Source organism: Thunnus albacares, chromosome 4 (assembly GCF_914725855.1).
Source record: "Thunnus albacares chromosome 4, fThuAlb1.1, whole genome shotgun sequence".
Lineage (NCBI taxonomy): Eukaryota > Metazoa > Chordata > Actinopteri > Scombriformes > Scombridae > Thunnus > Thunnus albacares.
Genome location: NC_058109.1, coordinates 12640755 through 12666294, shown reverse-complemented (window position 1 = coordinate 12666294; position 25540 = coordinate 12640755). Strand labels below are relative to the sequence as shown.

The following is a 25540-nucleotide window of genomic DNA, read 5'->3' as shown; positions in this document are numbered from 1 at the left end:
AAAATGTTGAAGGTTAATAATGAAAGTTAATTTTGTGGGAGGTTGCTTTGATACAGGGTTTGCAATCAAGTGACTTGACAACAAAGTAGAGGAACATTTTATTTTGGATCCTGACCACGTCTTTCCATTACCTAATGTCTAAGATTCGATTATGCATCCATTACTTCACTGGCAATCATGCCTTTGCCAATAGGTCACAGTTCCCTGCTGCACTCTATAGTAGCTCTCCGGCAGAGACTGTTGTACAGTATATGCTTGATCATCTAATAAGACAGCACACTTAGGTCTTAACAAGACTGAACAGTGTTCTTTGAACTACAAGTTGCATCCGCAGGTGTGTCTCATAGAGATAAAAGTGGAACTGGAGGATGTTGAGCTTGTTTGATCAGGTTTTCTTTTTTCAAGATGCTTTGAAACAGGTTGGGAGTAAAAAAGAGCAAGCTTGATGATGATTGGACTAGAGCTGAATCGCAAATGTAAATTATTTACTGGTTTTCTGTTTTATTAAAGTCAATATCTTTGAGTTTTGGACTGTCGGTTGGACAAAACAAGATGTTTTAATGTGTCAACTTGGGCTTTTGGAAATAGGACATTGTTATAGACCAAAGGATTTATCAAGAAAATAATCGGCAAATTAATCTTGAATTAGCAGCGCAAGGTTTGATGATGATTAGGGCTGCAACTAAAGATTAAACTTTAATCTTGTGAATTTTGTGATTTGTAGTTTGGTATAAAAAAATATTGCAAAATAGTAAAAGATTTTCATTATAATTCCCCAGCACCCAAGGTTATGCACTCAAAATTGCATGTTTTAACCATCCAAAACCCCATGCTATTCTTTGTCAATATGACAAAGAAAAGCAGCAAATAACTCACATCTGAGAGGCTGGAACAAGTGAATGTTTGGCACTTTTGCCTGAAAAATTACTGAAATGATCAACGAATCGATGATCGAAACATAAATCATCACAGTCTCTAAAACGTTAACAGTCTACATCTGCCAGCAGTTGTTGTTGTGTGAAATATCTCAGGTGAAGGATGCCCCATTCTGAAATAAAACCCGTGTCATATTCACTCAAGCACACACTGCATCATGCAGCACTGCGAGAGGTGAAGGCTCAGTTTGTCAACAGCATCTCAGCACTAAGAACTTTGAGGTCTGTGGCTGACAGCATTACAAAAACAGGTCAGGTGCCTTCCAGCTGCTTTTGAAACAATCCCCTGCTCGGCATTACCTTTATCTCCACTTCTTAAGGATTAAATGCGTACAGCTGGAAACTGAGATACTTTTCCAGAATTAAGATTTACAGATATATTTTCCTTTGCTCTCGTGTCATCTGTTGTGGCTAGTTATCTCTAAAATCCCTGTATTGTTTCTTTGTGTATTTCAGATCTTCACACGCTACGGAAAATGTTACACCTTCAATTCGGGCCAAGATGGACGACCCCTGCTGGTGACGATGAAGGGTGGGATGGGCAACGGCTTGGAGCTGATGCTGGATATCCAGCAGGATGAATACTTGCCTGTGTGGGGAGAGACTGGTAAGTTTACCTAGAGCATTAATCACATGCAGCTTCCCATTCCCAGTTCTGAAGACCTCAGCTAAAACCATGTTTGTTTGCCCTTAAGCAAGGACTTGAGTTAAAAAGATTTTTTTTAAATCAATTAAACACCAAAGTAGCCAGTTATTTTCAGTGTAGTGCTCTAAGAAATCTCAGGGGGAAAAAGCTATCACAAGAATTCCCCTCTAATCCTTGACACAGAGGCCTGACTTGACTACAGTATATTACACTGACTGTGAAGCCTTTTGATCTACTTTAGGCCAAATAAGTTTTGTTTTCACAGTCTAAGGTGACATCTGGAGCATATTTACGCAGCTGAAATGTGAAGTGAAATGTTTTGTCCTTTCTCATTCATTTTAAGTGATGATCTTGAAAATACACAATCTGATCATTTGAAATGCACCTGCTGTGCATCGACTAATCTATGTAAAGACAAATGGATATTGATCAGGAAAATTTTACTTCATTGTAAGATAATTGCATCACTTGTCAATTTGGCTTCTAGTCTACATGCATCAAACTAGAGCAGAAATCAATGGAGGCTAAAGGCTCTTCTATTCATGGCCGACCCCCCATTAACACAGTTCAGTCTTCTTGGTGCTGTTCCAGGAGACCCTGAAACTCTGCTTTTAATGCGACTGCATATGGTGCTGTGTGTTTGTTTCAATATTTTATATGCACCAGGAACCGCAAAATATATAAACAGACAGTTCAGTATGGTCACAGAAACATTGTGCTCACGATCATCATTGAACAAGAAGCACAAAGCAGTAAGATGTGATCTGACTGTAATGTTTAAATATAAACTGCGTCTACTCCAAGTCTAAATGATTTAGTAATATTAATATCTAATGCTCTCTATGTAAGATTAGAAGAGGAAATGTGGTGGAAACCTAAAGAAGCAGTAACTACAACACACACACATTCACATACTTTTTATTAGCAAAATGATTTTAGTATTGTTTCATGATTATTTATAGTATTTATTTATTGTCAGAGTAACTTTTTATTTTAATTTTGTTTACGCCACAGATGTGTTATGTTTTGTTTCTGTCGAAGAGACTGGCTCAGAATTTCTAGCTTATTTAAGTGGCAACACACAGGAATACATGTTTAAAGCCTGTCTTATGGTGAAACTATTACAAAATCATAAAAATTAACAAAATTAGATGCTGATGTCTAAATTTAAGTTGTGTACCACACTGTCATTATTGCTAAAATGTTGTATATTGGCCATTACGATACGATACGATATGATACAACTTTATTTTCAGCTTAACTGAAATTCATATTGTGTCCGTAGGCAGTTCAGTTTAAGAGGTTGACACACAGATTAAACATACAATTACGCATATGACACACAGTCATACATAACTCATCAAAGCAACCATAACAATCATACATGACACATCATATCCTCTGAATTCAGATGTCAGTTAGCAGCAGACTGATCTCTGGTTAAGCAACAGAATAGAAAACTCCTCACTGAAAGTATCCAGCTGATCGGGTCAGGTTCAAATCTTTCATGCTCTGAGGCAATAATGGCAACCACTGAGTCACCCAAGAAGAAGAGAGCACAGCCGGATAAAATAAAAGCGTCAACCAAGAAAATGGATGTTGGTAGCTGTGATGATGTAGTTTGATAAAATATTGTATTAGAATTCTCTGAAGTTTTAATTGATACGCATATGATTTTCCTGATAAAACCTGTAGCTTTGTCTCCTGGTTATGTAGACTATTCTGCTAAGAAATGTTCTGTGTAATTGTCACATACCTGGAATAATTTCACAACAAAGCAGAGGCAATTAAATTACTTGAGGCAGCCGAACGTGTCAGTACAGTGTCGGGTTTGGTCAAGTTTTCATTTCGTTTCAAAGTTCAGCCCAAATATCATCATTCCAATTGTATAAAGATGACAGATGGCCATGACTTAAATATGACATGCGCTTTTGCGAGCAGGAGCTTGGGCACTACTTATGTATATGTGCTGCTCCGAGCCTCAAGCACTAATGTTGGCACCAGCAGAAAAACGGCTTTGTACTCAGTTTCAGAAGAGTAATGTGTAACAGTTAAAGTCTGTCGCCCCTTTGTCGCAGCTCTCGCTGAATTCCAGCCGCATCTCTGAGCTCTTTAATTGAAAATAGTGTGAAAGCCTGATACTTAGAAGGCGATAGCAAATGACAACCAGGGAAGAGAGGCAGCAGGAAACAGACATCCTACTTTATCCCCGAGCCCTCGCTCAAAGAAACAAAATCACAACAAAATCCAGCCTGCCATCGCCACGATAAGCAGTTGCATGTCCCTGCAAATTTGATAGAAATATGTTTGCACAAGTATAGGTTTGAGTCACCATGTCATTGTGATGTTCCCTGATCTCAGTATCAAAGAGGCCTATCTGCTTCATTTAAAATCTATACGGCAGAGTGCTGTAGCAAAGAAAGCTGTCAGCTGTATTGATTTTCCTTTTATCCTCTTCATCATTTATTTATTAATTTATCTATTCACTCTGGTTTCCCCTCGCAGTAAATAAGATTCCTGCGGGACATGTATTGTCATCAACCTACTTAGGAAGTCCGTCTCCTTTATCCTTCCACTCCTTCCTCCAGCTTTTGTTAAACTCCTGAATGACCATAGTGTGGGTGTCATTCATGAAAGTCTATAAATCCAACCAATAAATAAACAATTACTCCCTCAGAATGGTTCTTCCCAACTCAAGTTAATGCTAGTTTCTAATTTCTCATGTGTTAATTTGGTTACAGCTTGTTTTTCACTCACTGGCTGAAACATATTCAAACTGGAAAGCATTTGTGCCCTAACTGTTGTTACATCATGCAGGCCAATGTGTGCATACGAATCATCGTCCCTGTTGTAAATGTCCTCGCCTCCTCTTGTCAACAGACGAGACATCATTTGAAGCAGGGATCAAAGTTCAGATCCACACCCAGGAGGAGCCACCGTTCATAGACCAGCTGGGCTTTGGAGTGGCGCCGGGGTTCCAGACCTTTGTCTCCTGTCAGGAACAACGGGTACGTCTTGGGAAGGATGACAAAAATGACATACAGGATCCACATTTTGTCATGGAGTCTGTAAATTAATGAGCCTTTTAATCTAATTTCAAAGCGATATTATGTTTGTAAATGAAGTAATCTCTTGTACTGTCAAAAGGATGCAAACATGAAAATGACAGACTCGAGCTTTCTTATGGCTTTGATCCAGGTTTTGACAGAACTGCATAGAGATTGTGATATCTCCACTGGCTGGATAGTTTGATAGTTTGTCTTTTATCTGGCAGCGTATATGTACATAGCATTCCTTTTATAATTACTTCACCAACTATGCTGCCAGTCGCTCTTCATGCCCTGCAAGTATTTACAAAATCACAAATTAGTGAATATGTATAAATCAACATAGCTAGTACTAATAATATGATGTTTCTGTTTTACTTTCATTGTCCTACATAAGTTGTTTCTTAATATAGCCTGCTTTGCTGTTAGTTTCGAAAACACACCTTAGCATACATCATCTTACACTTGTCTCCTGACATTACCGTCAATATTTCCACGAGCAAAAATGTGTCAGTGTCAAAGTCAGTTTTCACTCTGACAGCTTCAAATCAGTTTTTTTTTTTCTCAGATGTATGTCACAATCTGTATATACCAGTCACTTGAACATACTCCAACAGGTCACGTGATGCACTTGGAGTGAGAGGGTCATTTTCGTCAGCCTCCTGCTCCCACAACTGATTAATTTGTTATTTCTGCAGTACTTCATAACATTTTTCACACACCAAATTGTGACTCTTACTGATAAAAATGTCCGGGAATGAAGTAAGCGACATCCCATGTGAAACCTTGGAGAGAACCCACTCAGGAATGAAAAAGCTACACATGTTACAGATGATGAAGGAAGCACTTCTAGAGATGAAAACATTGGTACTAGCATCGCCCAGGAAGATAGGTGGTCGAATGGAACAGAAGTTTTCTGAGCTCCACACCACCATCAACCAAATGAACATCCGCATTGAAGACAATGCCAAAAGGATCACAGAAACTGAATCATGCACCTCTGCTAGAAAAGACCACTCAGCTTCCTTGGAAAGCAGTATCACCAAACTCGAGCGACAAGTGAAAACCTTCACTGAACGACCTGAGGACAGTGAAAACAGAAGCTGAAGGGACAACATACGGGTGGTCGGACTTAAAGAAGGCGAGGAGGGCAAACACACAGTCAAATTCTTTGAGAAGTGGCTCCCAGACATGTTTGGACTTCAGACTAATTGGGGATCTATTAAAATTGACAGAGCTCATCGGGCACTCGGCCCATCAAAGGGAAACTACCACAGACCCATCATCATCAAACTTCACAACTTCAGCGACAAACAGAGGATCCTGGTAGCCGTTAAGAAGAACAGGGAACTCAACTACAAGGGAAGCAAAATCCACATCAGACAGGATCTGTCGGCCCAGGTGAGGGAAGCAATACGTCAATTTAATGGGGCATGCAAGGATCTTATCAAGAAAGGAATAGGGCTTCAGATGCGCTACCCAGCTAACTTGTGTTTCACACACAACGAAGTGGAGCATTCCTTCAAGTGTCCGCGCAAAGCAGAGGACTTTCTAAGTTCCACCGTATGAACAGACTTACCTTTTTGTGGCTCTGTCTGGATAAGGCAATCGCAACACGAATACAATGCCTTTATTTTTTAACTAACAGAGACTACATTAAGTGGGATACACACATACACACACGCACACACTTTAACATATTCTACGAATATCTTATTACTCCCTTTCTATAGTTCTGTCTAGTTCTATCTATCTAGTTAAAAATATTAAAACTATTATATTTGGACCACTTTGTAAAGTATTTGTTGTTTATGCAGTTGGGGGTTGTGGAGAATATTTTCACTCTTTATGGAGGGGAGACTCCTCTTTTGGTTTGTTCTTGGATTTAAGCTATTGCTTGGATTTATTCCACTGTTTGGGGATGGATTTTTCTTCTCTCTTTTATGTTTTTTTTTTTTTTTTTTGTATTGTATTTCATATTATACACTCCAGTCTAGACCTGATGTTTGTTATTACTCCTTCATGTCCTACTACAGATTGCCCACTCAGTTGTATAGTCATATATGACATACTGCCATGAGTGATCTTAAAATAATCTCATTTAATGTGAAGATTATAAACCATGTCATCAAGCACCAGAAAATTCTGTCATTACTTAAAAAAGAAAAATGCCAGATTGCCCTACTCCAAGAAATGCACCTTTCAGACCTGGAACACATTAAATTAAGAAGGAGCTGGTTGGAGCAATTATTCTACTCCTCTTATAATTCTAAAAGTAGAGGAGTAGCTATTCTTCTACATCGTAGTCTACTCTTTACCCTTGATAAGACCATATCGGATAGAAAGGGCTGCTATGTCCTTCTATCTGGCTACCTAGGGAAACGTGTTGTTTATGGCTGTATCTATGTGCCGAATGTACATGACACCTCGTTTTCCCAAAACTTCTTTCAGACCTTTCCTCATTCTCCTCTCCATATATCTTACTAGGGGGTGATTTTAATTGTGCACTGAATCTTACTAATGATATATCCCCACCTTGGTCCACCTTGGTCTACTGCTTTATCTAACCATCACCCCCCCATACAGAGACCCAGCATGCAGACACTGGCAACTAAATCCTTCCTTATAAAGTAGCCCTCCTTTTGTTAAGTATATCACCCTACACCCTCTATATTACAGGAATCTGCTAAAGCATATATTCGAGGAGCTATTATATCATATACTGCAGCACAAAAGAAACAGGTTCTAAGAAATCAACTGGATCCAGAGAGTATTGTACAGAAACTGGAGGCTGAACTTAAAACTTCACCCAGTAAGTCTCTGGCAAAACAGTTAGATGCTACTCAATCTGCATTAGACCAGCTGCTAACAAGAAGAGCAAAGGCTCAGATTTTTTGCCAGACATAGGCTATATGAATCAGGTAACTAACCTGGTCGCCTCCTTGCACATCTTGCTAGGGAGAAAGTCGAATTGAATGTGATTCCCTCACTTACAGATGGTAAAGGCACTAAATATTTCAAATCCACAGACATAAATAATGTTATGAGAACATTTTATCAAAACCTGTGTAGTTCTGAATTTATTTCCTCTGATGACTCCTGGAGAAAATTCCTTGACAATATCAAATTTTCATCTCTCTCAGAGATGAAAAAGCAAGATCTATCACAAAGGAAGAGGTTTTAGAATCTGTACACACTCTTAAAGGGGTGAACGCCCTAGACCCAGATGGTTTTGACCCAGAATATTTCAAGAGGCTGAGTGAGATTATTGCGGGTCTCCTCACGGATATGTACATAGACTCCTTTGAGAAGGGAGATCTCCCTCCCACCTAAGGTTTTGCCAACATCTCTGTCATCCTAAAGCAAGGTAAACCATCTGAAAAATGCACCTTTTATAGACCAATAAGCCTTATTACAGTTGAAGGCAAGGTGCTTTTGAAACTTCTTCATAAACTCCGACCAGAAAGATTTTGTTCATGGCCAGTACTCAGCCAGAAATGTAAGGAAGCTCTTGAACATTATTCAGCATACTAATCACACAAAGCAGAAGGCTCTTACTATATGCCTAGACTCCAAGAGTCCTTCAACAAGGTTGAATGGGGTTTTCTATGCAATGTTCTGGAGACATTTGGGTTGGGGAGAGACTTCCATAAATGGATATGTGCCATATATCACTCATCTACAGCTAGTTTTATAACCTCTTTTCCCTGGTGTTGCAATCATTAGCTGAAACTGTTAGGCTTGGCCCAGAAATAAAAGGAGTGAAAGTCGGAAAATCGATACACAAAATCGCTATACATGGATGATATTCTTTTATTTTTATCCTCCCCAAATGTCTCAGTTCCCACCACTTTAACAGTCATCAATAACTACGTCCACCCTCTGCACCTGCAGGTGCGATAGATGATTTATTTGATTTGATATCCAGCTATGAAAATTCAGAACTTCTTATTCTGGGTTAATGAACATTAACTGGTTAACTAACACTTCTGATAATCTAAAAAATCTCACGCAGTTTATTTCTTCCCCTACTCCGCCATATCCAAAAAATGAAGAAAAGGCCACAATTCTTGATATTATTTTAACCAATAGACCTCAAAATTATAAATCTAGTCGTGTTTTTCCTCTCAACTTCAGTGACCACTGCCCGACAGCATGCATCTGTGACACAAAATTACAAAGATCCACACCACTTTAGACACTTTTCTGAACAAGCATTTTTGTTTGATTTGTACTTCAGTGATATTGGGTTTACCATGGCAATTCCTGATCCACACTTGGCCCTACACTAATTTATGAAAACATTTAATTCCATTGCAGACAAGTATGCGCCTTTTAAGAAAAGCAGAAACAGTCCTTGGTTTTGTTCGGACATTGCTTAAATGTTACATGAAAGGGATGCTGCCTGGCGCAAAGTATGAACAACTAAATCATCCTCTCATTGGCAATATTTTCATCAACGTCAGCGTCTCACTGTTATTCGGAATGCCAAATCATCATTTTATGTCTGTTCACTATCTGAAATTAAAGGAAACCCAGCAAACTTCTGGACAGTTAAATCATTATCACATAATGCTTCTTTATCCTTACCCAATAAAATTGTAAATAGTGTGATTTGCATGAAAAAACTTATGGAAGCTAAATTTCATCCCAGTATATAAATCAGTAAAAAAAGGATCTAAAGAGATCTAGAGAGAAGTCAGTGTATAGAAAAGGCATTTATCAAAGTTCATCTGGCATGGCAAGAAACCTAGGCAGAAAATGAAAATCCTGCAATTACCGACCAAAAGTGGTAGTCTTGCCATGCTAAACCTAATCTTATATAACTAAAATGTAACCCAATTTTTTATAGCAGCATATGAGCCTGGCATAATATAGTTAGATATCTTGGCAGAAAGAATCTAAAATCTATGTCAACTCCTATATCTAAAATATTAGGAATTAGTTCTTCCATATTCTCCTCTGGCACGCAAAGGGGATTCACGTTGTTGGTGATCTATTCAATGACAACGTGTTACTCTCCTTCCAGCAACTACAAGATCACTATGAGCTTCTCAAAGAACATTTTTTCATTTTTTTGCAAATAACGTATTTTATGAATTTGCCAGTACTCACATCCCCAGATAATCCTCCATTTAATGCTGCTGAGAATTTAATTCCTAGCCAAAAAATCTGAAGCACTTCATCTCATCATTCTACTCGCTATTAATTTCATCTGACATGTCCGGTATAAGTACTTTCTCTCACAAATGGGAAAGAGTTCTGGGTGTGAGGATGACTAGGATGGGGTCATAGATTTGATTAAATCATCCTTTTCCTGTAACTGATTAAGGGAGATACAGTATAAGATTGTCCATAGGTTACATATCATCCCTTTGATTCTGAACAAAACAAATTGTACCATCTCTCCTTTGTTTGCCAAATGTCACACCAATCTGGGCACTCATTTTCATTGCGTTTGGAAGTGCAGACTTAATTCAAGGTTCTGGACCTTTATTTCACGTGAACTTAGTGGAATCTTTGGGGTTAAAATCGAGAAAGACCCTGGGCTCTTTCTCCTAGGTTTGCCCTCTAGAGAGGTAAAACTTCCTTTATCATTTTACAAATGTCTTGACAAACTGCTACTTACTGGAAGAAAACATATTTTACTTAATTGGATCAAAACCACCCCACCTGCTGTGACCCCCTGGTATAAAGAGATTTTCAATACAGATGCCACATGAAACAATACATGCTGTGCTAATGGGCAAGAATGATTTGTTTTTAAAAGTGTAGTCGCCACTTGTAGATTATCTTCCTGTTGATATTTCATGCATACTTAAAAGGGGTCACCACTCTTTGAAATGGAAAGTCCCCAGTACAATCCAGATATCAGACACTGTAGACTAAAAGCTATAGAATCTTGCGCTTGATGAATGGCAAGACGGAGAACTGGAGATATCTCCCACCCCCCACCCCCTTATTTCTTCATATTTTATCTCTTTCTTCTGTAACTACATTTATAATTGTTATTTTTATTTTATTTTATTCTTTTCTCTCTTTCTGTATGTGTTGGTTGGTTGTTTGGTTGGCGGTAAGTGTTCCTTTTGTTATATTCTTGCACCCTGTATTGTCAATTCATAATCAATAAAATTTACTTTAAAAAAAGAACAAACTTAAACAGATACACTGGCTGATATCATCAGTTATGTGTCCTTGGATGGGGCTCAGGGCTACAGACTGCGATCAAAATGGTCAAATATGCGACCATTTTTCGAGAGTGTGCAAATTAAATTTCACATGGTCACATTTATGCGAGTGCATGATTATCGTTAGGCTGTTTTGGTGCCCCCTCTGGCACTTGGCGCCCTACGCATAGCATGTGATGCGAGTGTACGTAGTGGTGGCACTGCATGGGATTCACATTCTCCAACACTGAGGACACAGAATTTTACAAAACAATCCATTTAGCTGTTACCGTGTTTCGAAAATGAAGCAGTCTATAGCTGATTATTGTAGAAACAATATGAGGAGAGAGAGGAGGAGGCTGATGCGGAGGGAGAGACAACAAGAGGTTCCAACCTCAACCACAGGTACAACTTTCAACCACAATGGCTAATGTAGTACCCATGGTTGCGGTACAAGGGGAAAGCTATACTGTGTGTGTATTGTAGGCAATGTGGATCGTCCATTGCAGGCAAAAAAAGCGACCAACTGGGAAAGTTGGTAGCTCCAGTGCTACCAGTGGAAAAGTTGGTCTGGAGCCCTGGGGTTGTTCCAGGTCTTTCAAATTCAGACATCCTCACCCAGATGACCCTGCCAGGGTTGATCAAGGCCTGGCCTGGATCCCAGTAGCTCTCACATCCATGGCTCACTCCTCTTGATCCACAACCATCTGGAGGATCTTTTTGCTTTCTACAAGGGTCTTCTGATGGCCCTGCCCTCGTCTGCCCCCATCACTCCCAGCAGACTGAGAACTTAACTAAACTTTTGAGTCAGTGTCTCAGTCATTTGAAATTTAAACAGTGAGCACAAGCAGTTCAGTTTCCAGGCTTATCAGTAACCCTCTCCGAGGGTTTAACAATGTCAAGACAAATGTGACACCTTTGAAAACGTATTCAAAGCTCCACTCTGTGATATTTTATATATGAATACTGAATCTGAGTTCTACCTGGAATGTGAAACAGTGGCTAGGTATGCTGAAACCTCAGAGAAATACCATGCAACTCTCTGCTCTACAAAGATGTTAACCTCTTTTAGCTCACTGTTTTAGTTTCCTCGTCCACACAGTCTGTAGGGTTCTCACAGAGGTCACAGAGAGAAGTTTGCACACAAACAGTAACATGGCTAGTGGAGCTGACAGCAAGTCAGTTTTCATATAACAAGTAATCCATGAGGTGGGTAGTATTTAGACAGGCGTAAAAACTGAAATTAATACCACAGGGTGCTAACTATGTCTCACCATTTTAATTTTCTTTCCTCCCATACAAACATTTCCAAACATTAATCTGGTAATCAAAGTGATCATGTAAAGGAAAATGGAAAACTCTGGACCATATTAAACAAAACCAGTGGTGGAAAGTAAACAAAAAAAGTGACAAATATGTTACCTGTGTGGCTCAATCAATGAGGCACATTTTCACTGTGACCTGACAATTGTGAATGTCCAGATTAATTTTTTGTTCAGTGGTAGTAGATGTATTCAGGTCCTTTACTTATGCAAAAAATACCTATACAACAAAGGTAACATTCTCAAGTTTCAAGTTTATTTTATTTGTAGAGCACTCTAAAAATCAAACCAGTTTTGCACCAAAGTGTCTCACAAAGACAGACATATGTATACACATAAAAGCATAAGGACATATATGCACATAAAAGATGTTGTGAAAATAAAGCAAGATTAAAATACAAATGTTTAAACACAATTTAAACCCCAATAGATCAGATAGAAATAAAAAAAAAAGATTAAACACAATTAAAAGCCAGAGAATAAAAGTGGGTCTTAAGTTGCATCTTAAAAGCAACAACAGACTCAGCCTGTCTAATGGCCTTTGGCAGGCATCTGGTGCTGCTGCGGTAAGGGGTGAGAAGTTCTGAGATATATGAAGGGGCAAGACCATGGAGAGATTTATAAACAATTAGAAGAATTTTGAAGGTTATCCTGAAATGAACGGGGAGCCAGTGTAAGGATGCGAGGATAGGGTTGATGTGGTCTCGTTTCTTGGACCGTGTTAATAACTGGGCAGGAGTGTTTTGGATTAGTTGTAAATGGGAAACAGTAGCCTGAGAGATGCCTCAGCAGAGGGAGTTATAGTAGTCCAGCCTGGATGATATTAGTCCATGAATGACCCTTTCTAGGTCAGAGGATGAGAGGAAATGCCTAATTTTGGAGATTGTTCTGAGTTGGAAGAAGCTGGACCTGACAATGGAATTTACCTGCCTGTTGAAATTTAGATTACAATCAAATATAACACTCAGGTTTTTAGCATGTGGTCTAATGTAGGTGGAAAGGTGATTGCGGTTCTGTGCAGTAACAGTGGGGAGCCAAAGAGTATGATCTTTGTCTTGTCCTCATTTAACTGAAGGAAGTTTTTAGCTAACTTGTGTTTGATGTCTTGGAGACAGATTTGTAATTGGGTTACATTGGCATGATTTTGGGAATTGAGGGGAAGGTAGATCTGAGTATCATCAGCATAGCGGTCAAAAGATATATTATGAGTCTGGATGATTCTTCCCAATGGGAGCATGTAAAGACAGAAAAGAAGTGAACCTGAAAGTGAGCCCTGTGGAACCCCACATGAAATACTTGCAGGTGTGAAAGATGAGCTGCCAATGGAAACAGTGATTCATATGTTTTAAATGTAAGAGTTGAACCAATTAAGGGCGGTTCCAGAAATGCTGATGTTTTAAGTGATCCAGGAGCAATTGTGTGGTTGACATTGTCAAAAGCTGCACTGAGATCTAGAAGAATAAAGATAGAGCATTTAATAGCATCCGCAGCACAGATGAGGTCTTTTTTTTTTACTGAGAGCTGTCTCTGTGCTGGGGTGTTGGCGGAAGCCTGACTGGAATTTCTCAAAAATTGTTTTGGTTTAAAAAGGACAGAATCTGATTAAAAACAACTTTTTCTAAAACCTTAGATGAGAAAGAAAACTTAGAAATTGGCCTAAAATTATTTGGAATAGCCAAGACCAGGCTTCTTAAAGAGTGGCTGAATTATGGCATGTTTAAAACAAGAAGGGACTGTGCCTGTGGCTAGAGCACTGTTAAAAAATCATCAGTATGCTAGGACCAACTGTTGCAAATGACTGTGTTAGGAGCTTTGTTGGAATTATATCAAGCTGACAGCTAGTGGGTTTCATGCCTGCAATTATGTGACTAAGGAGGGTAAAGAGAGTGGGTGGAAATGATTAAAAGCAGGAGGGTCCTCAATAGCCAATGAGAAATCTTTGATACGAAGATTCTTTGATATGAGGGTACAAAATATTTGACCTAATGATGTCAATTTTGTTTTGAAAGAAATCTTTAAACTGCTCACAGCTGATTTGAGAGGAATTTGTAGTGGAGCAAGCAGAGGGGTTAACCACAGAGTTTATGGTGCTAAACAGGATCCTGGAGCTATGACTGCTCTTTGTGAGTTATTTTGCTTTTGAATCTTTAACAGAGGATTGGTACTTGATTAGAAGCTCCTTATACATTTCATAGGAGACATGCACATACATTATACATTTCATAGGAAACATGCACATACTCCATTACCAAGCAAAAGTCCTGCATTCAAAATCTTACTTATTATACTATTATCAGCTAAATTTACTTAAAAGTATCAAAAGTTAAAGTACTTGTTCCTATTGGTGCAACAATGTGTAAGTAGAATTTTAATCTGTATATACAGTTCAACCTAGAGGTCAGGACCCCTCCCAAGGGTCACAAGAGAAATATCAGTTCTTGTGAGATGATTAATGAGGTAGGAAAGAAGAAAAAGCTACACATACAAACACACTACTACACTTTCACTACACAAATTTGTATATATATATTTTTTAATTTGTATATATTTTTTAAACTTTTTTGTAATCTTTGCTTTTTGTGGAATATTGGATAATTTTACCTCTTTGGCGTTATAATAAATGAAACTAAGAAATTTAGAGGGGAAATCACACAAACAGAAAGTACAATATTTTCCTCAGAAATGTAGTTGAAAAGACATATAAAGTAGCATAAAATTATTCATACAGTAAGTATTCAATTAAAGTACTAGTACCTCAAAGTTATACTTAGGTATGGTAGTTGAGCAAAGGTACTTTTTCTTAAATAAAGAATTTGAATACATCTTCCACCACTGCAGAAAATGTTAGCTTTATCTTGATATTCACAATTGTCAGGTCACACTCAGTGCCTCGGTGATTGAGGGACCCAGGAGAGTAACATATCTGTCAATGGCTCTGTTCAAGGCTTTTGTTGGACCCAAGGGAGTTGAAATGAGCTGTCTCTCATGGTAAGGAAGAGCTCTGCCGTTGCATGATCAGCACTATGCTGTCTTTTGAAGGACGTGGAGGTTGAAAATATAGTTTTTGCTGGCAATCAATACTGTGTTTCACATAGAGGGCAAAAAGTCTGTCACAGACTCATCAATAACATGTCAGTTTTAAGCAGTTACTTTTTATTGTCCTTTAATATGATAGAGATTGAAAAGGAGGTTTTACTGGCTAGAAAACAAACGCAAAGTTTCCAATGTTAACAATTTTTCCACTAAACCACTGGTACCACAGTGCAATTGAAGGGACTGTTCATGTTCAGCGGGCCCCTCAGAGACCTCAGTCCTTTGTGCAGCTCTGATAGTTACACACTTGGGGCCTTAACATTATTAAGAAACATAAACTCTCCCCAGTCAGCTTGTGAAAGTCTTTCGTGTCCTGTGAAACGAAGTGTATGTAGGTTATTCCTCTGAACTGTGAATAATTCTGCGGGTGTGATGGCGAGTATGCAGTCAGACAAATCATATACTCTGGCCTCTAATATGCTACAGAACCATGCATAATGAATGGAGGAGAGAAAGGGATGGATTTGGGAGTGATCTTAGTCCTTCCACGTCCACACTACTAGTGAGTGTGTTCCAGTGTGTGTAGGATTTTGCATGCTGCCAATGTCGCGTCTGCAGGAGACTATCCCTCTTTGTTTTTCTCAATTTCTCACTAGCTCCCTTACTTTTTTCCTCTCTGACAATCATTTCCTCTAATACAATTCCTCTCTCTTTAATATGATTCTCTCCTCTCTCTCTCTCTCTCTCTCTCTCTCTCTCTCTCCCTCTCTCTCTCTCTCTCTCTCTCTCTCTCTCTCTCTCTGTATTTATTTATATATATTTTTGTCTGGCAGACTCACTCTTCATTAATCTAATGCAGTTTGCACACATCCATTCAACTCACTGCAGTCTTCAATTCAGCAGTCCTGTAGTGTAAAACTGTCGGGGTCTTTTCAGCCAGCCAAACTGTCACTCACCATGATCCCACAAAAGAAAAGTCTGCAGTTCCCCTGTTACTTAACATGAAAAGAAAAAAACTTCAAAATGTTTCTTCCTCCATCTTCTCGCCAGGGTGTCCGGTGTGTCTTGCTGACTCTCGCCTTTGCTCCTTTTTCTTCCTTTTACCCTATCACCTGCTCTCTCTCACCGAGTTAATGAAGGGGAAAGTGAGGTCGCAATCTTAACATGATTTGTTTTCTTCGTCGTGGCCGTTAAACAGCTAACAGCACACTAAAATGTCCTCCCAAATCTCTTACTGTAGATTAACTTTCATCTACACTTGCAGAATTAAGCTTTTGCAAAAGTTTAACCAGCGGGAAGTAATGTTGCCACAAGGTGGTTTAGGATGGCTGAGTAGAGCTTTTTAAAATGCAGACAAATCGAAAAATCAGACCTCTGAGCATCAGGGAGCCATTACGCAGTTGTATGGCTCCTCCAATAGGTCTAGCCCATGTGATGAAGTGAATAAATATACAAGGACCAATTATTGATTATCACATTTTACCCAGCTCTGATGGCTTTTATGTTCTATTTGACTTTCTGAAATGTCCTTGATGTGAAAATAAGCAGACGAGTCATTATAGTCTCCTGATTAGATTTTAGTCTGAGCTGTATGTGTGTAACTACTGTACGTCCATGTTGAACATCGCTTTGGATTATTAGTAACCAAATCCAGTATGCGACACACGTTGCTGCCTCTTGCAGTCCAGTACAAATTGTAAAATGCAGGCCTCTAAATCACAACAGTGGCCTTTAATTTATTGCTGTGTGAGCACTCAGTGATGCACCGTTTGAACTGATGAGACGGAAACACACAGGGGCTGTTTTATAGCCTCCTACTTCATTTACTGCATCAGATTTTGCCCTTTTTTAGGCAGCTGAAATGTAAATGATTAGTGCTAATATTTAATATTATGCAAATTGAAAAATCCAAAATGCACTCTGCTGAAGTGGATTCAGATTACTTGTCCTACATGAACAGTATAGCGCAACCTCAAGTATACACAAGTTTTATTAGGATTTGATAGGGAATATATCTTTTTACATTTGTCCTATTTGTCCACATTTCTGTATTCATTTTCAGTTATTTTACTTGTTTTTCCCCCTCTCATTATGTATTGTAAGTCAGGGAATAAGGCCGCCTAGAGTTATGGTCTCTCTGGTGGTCAAAAAAATATACTGTTTATTATCTCATATTTATTCATGTTTATTTATTTTTCATAAAGTATTGAGAGTGTGCTGCTTTCTGGCCTACACTTGGAGTGTTTGTTGTTGATTATTTATGAGTCGTCTTTTGCACTTTGTAAGGTGTTTGTATGGGCCTCTATATGCTTTATTCAGTGTTAGCATGTGTTGTGCTAAAATGAATAACAGAGGTCAAAAGAAAAGTATAATCATGATTCAAAATTCACAAATTGTCTAAATTGTCACTCTAAATAAAATGTAAATATTTGCTGGTGTTCTTAGACTTCTTTGACTGTAAACAGAATACTTCTGGGTTTTAGATAGTTGGTTGGTAAAAAATAAGCTAACTTAGGCTTTTTGAAATTTAGATAGCAATTTTCACTATTATCTGAAATTTAAATACATAATAATTTATCGATTAATCAAGAAAATACACAGTAGATTAATTGATCATTTTTAGTTGTAGCTCAGTTATGTGCTCATTCAATATATGTAGTGAAATGCAGGGTGACATATTCCTCAAGCTGTGCTAAAAAGGCTAATGTGGAGTAATAATTCGAGTAAGATTAACAATAAGAATTAGAAAAAGAAATATAATGGATAAAAATTCACAGATAAAAAATATAAACATATGTAATATAAGTGTTAAAATGCTTATGTATATGTTTGCCTGGTGTGTAGGTGGGCTGTGCAGTTTTACAAATATATAAGTATACAAAAATGTAACGTCATACAGCGATACAGCATGTCACACGCTATACAGTAAAATTTTGTACAAGCTCCAAATGTGCAGGGCGGTGCAAACACTTCTCCATGATGAATTTGTGGCTACAGCGATGTCTAAAGGACTACATGATATGCATTTTTTATTGCTCATGTTGTGCAAGAGAATAGATAGATTTGTGGATCTAAACAGAGGAGCATGGAACCACAATTTGTCCTGCAGCAAATCTGTTTTGAATGTAACTCTTACAACACCATAGCTCTACTACACAGCTGATATCTCTGAAGAGTGGGCAGTACAATGAAAGCATAGAAGGAGACTAGGAATAGGAGAAGCGTAGGAGAGAAGCTCCCACAATAACCACCAGTATTCACACGGATTCGCCATGGAGATTCATTCTCTGTGTGCCAAATATAATAAATGTGTAGCACGTTCTCATATAGACAGAGTAACGAGTTTATTATCATCTTGACGGAAAGTACAAGGTCAAATGAATGCATTAACAGGCCACAGGACAAGATGTTCAACAGACAGTATGCTTTATTTGCTGAAGTGGTTCTGCACTGTTGCATCTCTCTCTCCCTCTCTCTCTCAGCTGACGTATTTACCTCCGCCGTGGGGGGACTGCAAGGCCACGGCGATGGACTCAGACTTCTTCAGCACTTACAGCATCACGGCCTGCCGGATCGACTGTGAGACACGATACCTGGTGGAGAACTGCAACTGTAGGATGGTCCATATGCCTGGTGAGAGATATCCCTACATGCGTTTATAAAGATGTAGAGCGTTCAAGTGTCTGTTCGTTGGGTCCCGTCGGAAGCTCTTTCATTTGCGATTGTAGTGACAAAAACAATTCTTATGGAACAAACAGTTTTTTGCCGTCGAGTGCAGAAAATCAGATATTTTCACACTCCAGTGGATTGGAAAACTCAACTATTTTCACTTTGTGTTTGTGCAGTGATTACAGCTGGCATTTGCTGTCTACCTCGTACATTTAATCACTGTGTGGCATCTCAGACAGCAAATTGAAAGGGAATTTGGCACGGAGGAAACATTTTGATCTGGCCTCCGTTAACCTACGATAATTGTTAACGTCTCTCTCCTCAATCAGGGTCACTTTCAGCTCTGTGTTTGCATTTAGATAGCCAGACAATCTGTCCGTGTGATAATCAGGATTAGCAGCTATGTTACAGTGATTGTGCAGCTGATTAATATGAGTCTACAGAGAACTCCCGAGTTCTGCCCTGTGGATTGTGCTCTGCTCCAATTCATCTCTCCTATCTTCCCAGGGCGATTTTTAAAGACTATAAGCCAAAATGTTGTGAATAATTGCAGCTAGGAAATCCTTTCTTCTTCATCTGGGAGGTGTCTTTATCCTGTGCTGTCCTAATAGAAGCAGAGGGATGGTTAAGCTGCCAAGGAGAGAAAGATGGAGAGGGTGACAGAGACAAAGGTGACAGACTGAAAGTAGTGATGAGAGGCAGCGAAAGCACAAAAGTTAATGAAATCAATTAAGAGATGAGATAAACTTTGGGACAAATATCCAGTCTCGATAAGGACGGTAATGACAGGCTGAGACAAAATTAATTATAAGCGCAGATCTCCTTATCTTTTGTGCTTCCTATCCTTCCCTTGCTCCTTCGTTTTGTTCAGAACATTGTGTTTTTCTGTCTGTCCTTAGGAGATGCCCCATACTGCACCCCGGAGCAGTACAAGGAGTGTGCAGATCCTGCCTTGGGTAAGGAGATAACCCAGTATGGTGCGCATGCGTGTGTGTACATACTGTTCTCTGTGTATGTCCTACTGTTCAGGGCCCCTGATCCAAGCTGATAACAGATAATAGTGTTCCTTCAGCCTGATGGTGGCTATTCTCAAATACTAAATCTTAGATCTGGCACTGAGGCTCTGCTTTTTTCATACTCCTCTGTCTCTCCATCAACTGATACCTTTCAGGTCTTTCATGTCTGTTGCTTGTTTTCTTATTGACTTGTAATCTCTTGCTCTTTCATGACACCGTCTCACGTGTTGGCCTCTGGCTGCCGCTTTCTCTCTGACTCTGTCAGCATGTGTCTTATATCTTTTGTATTTCTTATAAGGGTTTCTGGGGTCTCTCCTCGCGGCATCCTTTCACAACACTCAAGTTTCCTTTGATGCCTCCTTTCACTATGCAGCAGTTTGTTTGTCATCCTGGGGTGACGATAAATCTACCTGTCCCCGTGTCTTCTCTCTTTCAATCTCTCTGTCCTCCTTCTCTCTCTCTCTCTCTTTCTGTCTACTTTATTTATCAGACTTTCTTGTCGAGAGAGACAACGACTACTGTGTGTGTGAGACACCATGCAACTTGACACGCTATGGTAAAGAGATGTCCTTTGTCAAGATACCCAGCAAAGCATCTGCAAAGTACCTCGCAAAGAAATTCAACAAGACAGAGCAGTACATAGCGTAAGTATCATTTTTTTTGTGTCATTCATCCAAGAAGGAGCTTGGATCTTTCATTAGAGCTTTACTTCTTATTACAACCGGTCTTCTACTGCTGGCTGCTAAGCTGAAGCTCTTCAAAATCAAACTTGTCAGTATCTGTCATTTCAGAAATTGTGATTAAAGATCCAATCCAGAAATGTTTTAAGGCACATAAAAATTCTGCTCCGAGTAATAATATGTGTCTGATATGGTTTTTCACAAAAAAGTTAAATTAACTGGTAAAAAAAAAAAAAAAGATCTTAAAAGCTTTTCTACCCCTCCACTATTGTAAAATCAAAAATGCATGAATATGCAAATATTTTTAGTTTTAAAAGTTTAACTGCTGGACACAAGATGTCTTCTACTTCACTGAAAAGTCCATTCTAAGTGTATGTGCACCACTATTATTGTACCACCATTTGCTTTAAGACTAGTTGTGATGTCACAAAATCATGCTTGTACCTACACAGATGACCACAGAGAAGCTTCCCCCCTTCAGCAGATAAATGTAAAAACAGCTAAAATCATTCAAGTGAAGTAAAAATAAGCAAAACACATTTGAATTTGAGTGTTTTCTTGTCCTCTTCTGCTTTTTTTTCCTACATTTCCCAAAATGCCTTTCAACAACTTCAAGGGAAAAAGTATAAATAGTAACCATGCGTGAAAAAAATACATTTGCAGTTGAAATGTTACATGTCGTACATCTGCCATAATGGTTTTCTCATGTATCATTGTTTAGCCGTATGGCGCATAATGAGTCTCAAATGTAGCTTGTGTGGAACTAAGACGAAACCATGTTGTTTACCATTGTTCTAAGTGGATTAAACCATTTTGGTGAATAAACACCCATAAAGCTGCACTGGAAATCTCTTGATGCAGGATCACAACATCTATGTCAGATACCAGTGGGAACAAGAAGAAAATACTACAGCACAGCAAGTTAAATTGCCTACACTTTTTTTTTTTCTGAGTAACATAATGTCTTTGTTTTTTGGTTCATTTTTCATTTAAGCAACTTTCTTAAAGACTCACTCTCTCAAACCTGGATTTTGTCATTCAGGTGAGGAAACACAATAAGGAGCCTTCATCAGAGCTTAACTTGATTAATCAGCCAAGTATTGAGTGTTTCTTTGCCAAATCTACTGAAAAGATCAAAAGTAGTGCAAGGAAATGAGGAGAGGGTGCAATAACAGTTGAATCTTATATCTATCATTCCCGGCAGAGCTGTTGAGAAAGAGATAATTACACCATATGTAGTAGAGTGCTAAAAATCCGTTCACTTCTCCCTTCAGAAAGTTTTAATTCCCTCTGGATAGATGTGAGTCCATCCACTCCATTTTTTGACTGGCCATATTTCCAAGTGATGTCAGTCTGATGAGTATTAGCTCGGAGTGTTCTGGTATCTGTGCTGCACAGTGCTTAGTGGCGTGAAACTAAAGTCTTTGACAGGACTTGGACAGTCTTTCTGCTGGGGAGAGAGAGACACACATGGGCACACAGCTACATCAGCTCTGTGACAGCAGCTCTGATCAGATGTATAGCAGGTTATCTTGCTAAGGAATAAGAGCACCTGACAATGAGGAATCATCATTCAAGCTGCAGGTTGACTCCTCACACAGGTCAGGAGAAAACATCCAAGAATATCAGTAATATTATAGATAAAAAACCACCCAGATCAGCGATACCGAACCAGGGGTACTTGTACCTCAGGGGTTACTTCTTCAGTTGCCAGGATGTGCATGGAAAGATTTGAACAAGTAGAAACTGCAATTTAATTTTAAAAAGTTCACATATTGATTCAGCTGTAACACCTGAACATTACTGCGTTGCGATTGAGTATGCATGAAAACTAGTTAGCAAGTCTATTCAAAATAGTTAAAAGTATTGGATGAATGGTTGGAATATATAAATAAAAAAGGCTCACTACAACAGCACGTTCCAGAAATATTAAGAGTGCCATCTATTAATGGTGCAACACCCATAACCTCTTGTTATAACAATAATCTCCCACTCCACCCCTGTTTTGGAGTAAAATCTTAAATGACATAGTCAGTTAAGTCCTGTCTTAAAACAACAGTCAGCTGCCCAAATGAACATTGAAATAGGTTTTTTTTTTTTACCATAATTATTCCTCCTGTTCATACTGGCCATTAGAAGATTAGAATTCATAATGCATTTACAATGTAAGTGATGAGGCCCAAAATCTACAGTCTTCCTTCTCTGCAAAAATGTATTTAAAAGTTTATTTGAAGCTAATATGAAGATTCAGTCGTCCAAATGAGTGAAATCAAGTAGATATCTTTCAACGTTACTGTCTCTTTAATGCCAAAGTCTCTCTTTTTGTTACTATACTTCCAACTTCCAGTTCAACAGGGAAACACAAAGAGGGAATTTGATGCCAAAAAGACTGTAAATGTGGCAGATATCCACTTGATATGACTAACTCAGGCTGCTGAAGCCTCATTTAAGCTTTTTTACACAATTTTTTTTTTTTTTGGCACAAAATGACTGTGTGGACACACTGTGGACTTTGGCCCACATCACTTACATTAAAAGCACATTTGAAGGGGATCCTTTAACAGCCACTATGAACAGGAGGAATGATTACAGCGAGAAAAACCTCTTTCAGTGTTCATTTGGGAACCTGACTGTTGTTTTAAGACAGACTTGAAAAATTGTGAATCTATCATTTAAAATAGCTGTAGCTCCTAAACTACAGTGACTATATGCATAAAAAGCATAAAAGGTCTCTGGCCAGAAAGGAAACTCCCTAAGTTTCTTGTTAAAGAGGTTATACAGAATCAGCAGAAGGTCTTTGAAGTCAGTAGAAATTTAAAGATTTGGTCCACATGAAATAAAAATGTTATTTTTCCAGTCTGACTTACTGCCTGAGGCTCGGACTATGAAGGCCAGGGGAGGTATGAGGCTGTAAACAAACTATCAGTGAACACCTGCCTCAAATTTGAAGATGATAGCACACAGTATGACAATACCACAGTGTTGTTTTCATAAAAAGGTCCGGGCAGGTATCCAAAAAGGACATGTGGAGACAATAGCACAAGGGTTGTGACACAGTGCGGAGTTAAACATTATGTCACCCCAGCTAGTCTTATTATATAGAATGTCTAAATAACTATCATCTGGGAACAGTGAATAATGAACATAATCATTACATATTGTGCAGCTCATACTACAAAACAGAAAATAATGCAACTCTAATAAATAAGACATATCAATCAACTGTCAAAATGTATCAGAGACACTGACTACTAGGAGACTTATCAAGATAATTTACAGGATTGAGATTAGAGAAAAATACAGTATATATCCTATAAGCTTCTATATAAGTTTGGCCATAGCAATAGCAATAAATAATGGTTGAAATATCCAGCTCCTGCAACTCCAAGTGGTAGTATGTACATATATATATACCTAGTTCAGATGTCTAAACAAACACATTTGTAACATGACAGGTGGTGTCATTGTTGGGGTACTTGAGCTCATCAGCACAGTATGTCCGATGCTGCCTTGTCAGGAGAGTAGTAAAGTGTATGACGACTGTTTTTCATAGTGTTTACATCAGATTTTTAATGTGCGTTTAATAAAGTCAGTGTATTCAAACTGCAGGAGCTGGAAGTTTATCTTCGACATGAAACAAGCAGATGCTGTGTGTTCGTCTTGTATTAATACACATCTCTCTTCATTTCTACATTACCATACACAGCTGTAATTTGAATTTAGTCGTTTCAACTCTCAGCCCACGGCTTCACCAGAGTTTCTTTCAAGACTGACAGTTCGTCACTTGTCTTGACTGAAATTTAAGTAATAAAACAGTTCACAACAAAGACGAATTACAAAGTTGAGTCGTGGTTTTGATCTCAACTCCAGTGGGGTGTGAAGGCTGAGTCGACCCACAGAGCCGGATATTCAGGAATCAAAATAATAGCCTGCCTTGCCCCGGGCCTTTAAACTGATCCCCTTTCTTTTCTTTTTTTTTCTGCTGAAGTCACGAGTTTTCGACATGAGCACAGAGTGAAATCAAAATAACTGTCATCATTTCCTTTGTATTCCTCAATGACCAGGCGCACCTAGAGGAAATTAGTTAGACAGCGAGTTATTTGCTCAACTTCACGCATCTGCTGTTATCTGCAGGAAGTGGCAGACTCACCAGTCATCTTCTTTGCCTGCGGTTGTGATAAAAAAAAATGTAAAATGTAAACTGAGACATTTGAATGTATGACTTAAGACTGCGTGCCTCCCTCTCTGTTTACAGTGATAACATTTTGGTTCTGGATATCTACTTTGAAGCTCTGAACTACGAAACCATTGAACAAAAGAAAGCCTACGAATTGGCAGGCCTTCTGGGTAAGGAAATGGCTGTCAAGTCTTTTTTTCAGGAATAGATAATATGTAGTATGCAACATGACAGATGCTTTTGATCCAAAGTGACAGTGCCACAATTGCGTGCAATTTTAGCATAGGTGTTCAGCTCCCTGAAGACACAAAACTGTCTCTTTAATCTATCTTGGCTTTTCAACTACTGTTTTGCATATATCTGTTTTCAGTTACATTTCTCACCTTTCAGACAAAAATAAAGCTGAACTGTATGTTACAAAGCTGTTTCACATTATACACAGAGATTATTTCCCTGCGTGATTCTTTTTTTTTATTTGTCTTTCCAGGTGATATTGGAGGTCAGATGGGCCTCTTCATCGGAGCCAGCATCCTCACCATTCTCGAACTCTTTGACTATCTATATGAGGTACATCAGTATTTCCCATCATCATCAGGAGCGTCTCACTTAGATAATACATCCAGTGCAATGCATTGTTTATGTAAATTTGTGCCGCTCCAGTATTATGGAATTATTTGCTCACAAAATCAAGTTTTTCACACGTTAGCATCCGCACAAGGACATGTTTTAGCGAGCGTGAAGAACGCTCTGTCCCTCACAATCCTGCAACCCATCTCTGTGTGACACACACACATCTCAGCAGCAACGCTGAATACATTAACATTTTGGATGTATTATATTTTAGATTA

The 25540-nt window shown here is 38.7% G+C and overlaps 1 protein-coding gene across 5 annotated transcripts in view; it reads left to right on the top strand.

The window, feature by feature from the left end:
* asic1b (acid-sensing (proton-gated) ion channel 1b) overlaps positions 1 to 25540 on the top strand; it is a 187139-nt gene that overhangs the window by 157783 nt on the left and 3816 nt on the right. For 3 of the 5 annotated variants that reach the window (XM_044349749.1, XM_044349750.1, XM_044349748.1), the window contains 8 exons: positions 1392 to 1542; positions 4462 to 4589; positions 18633 to 18783; positions 19431 to 19490; positions 19719 to 19775; positions 20326 to 20479; positions 24771 to 24862; positions 25180 to 25259. In XM_044349749.1, coding sequence (XP_044205684.1) covers positions 1392 to 1542; positions 4462 to 4589; positions 18633 to 18783; positions 19431 to 19490; positions 19719 to 19775; positions 20326 to 20479; positions 24771 to 24862; positions 25180 to 25259 — 873 coding nt within the window. The remainder of the gene's footprint in view (positions 1 to 1391; positions 1543 to 4461; positions 4590 to 18632; positions 18784 to 19430; positions 19491 to 19718; positions 19776 to 20325; positions 20480 to 24770; positions 24863 to 25179; positions 25260 to 25540) is intronic. The other 2 variants (XM_044349752.1, XM_044349751.1) reach the window with 1 other exon arrangement.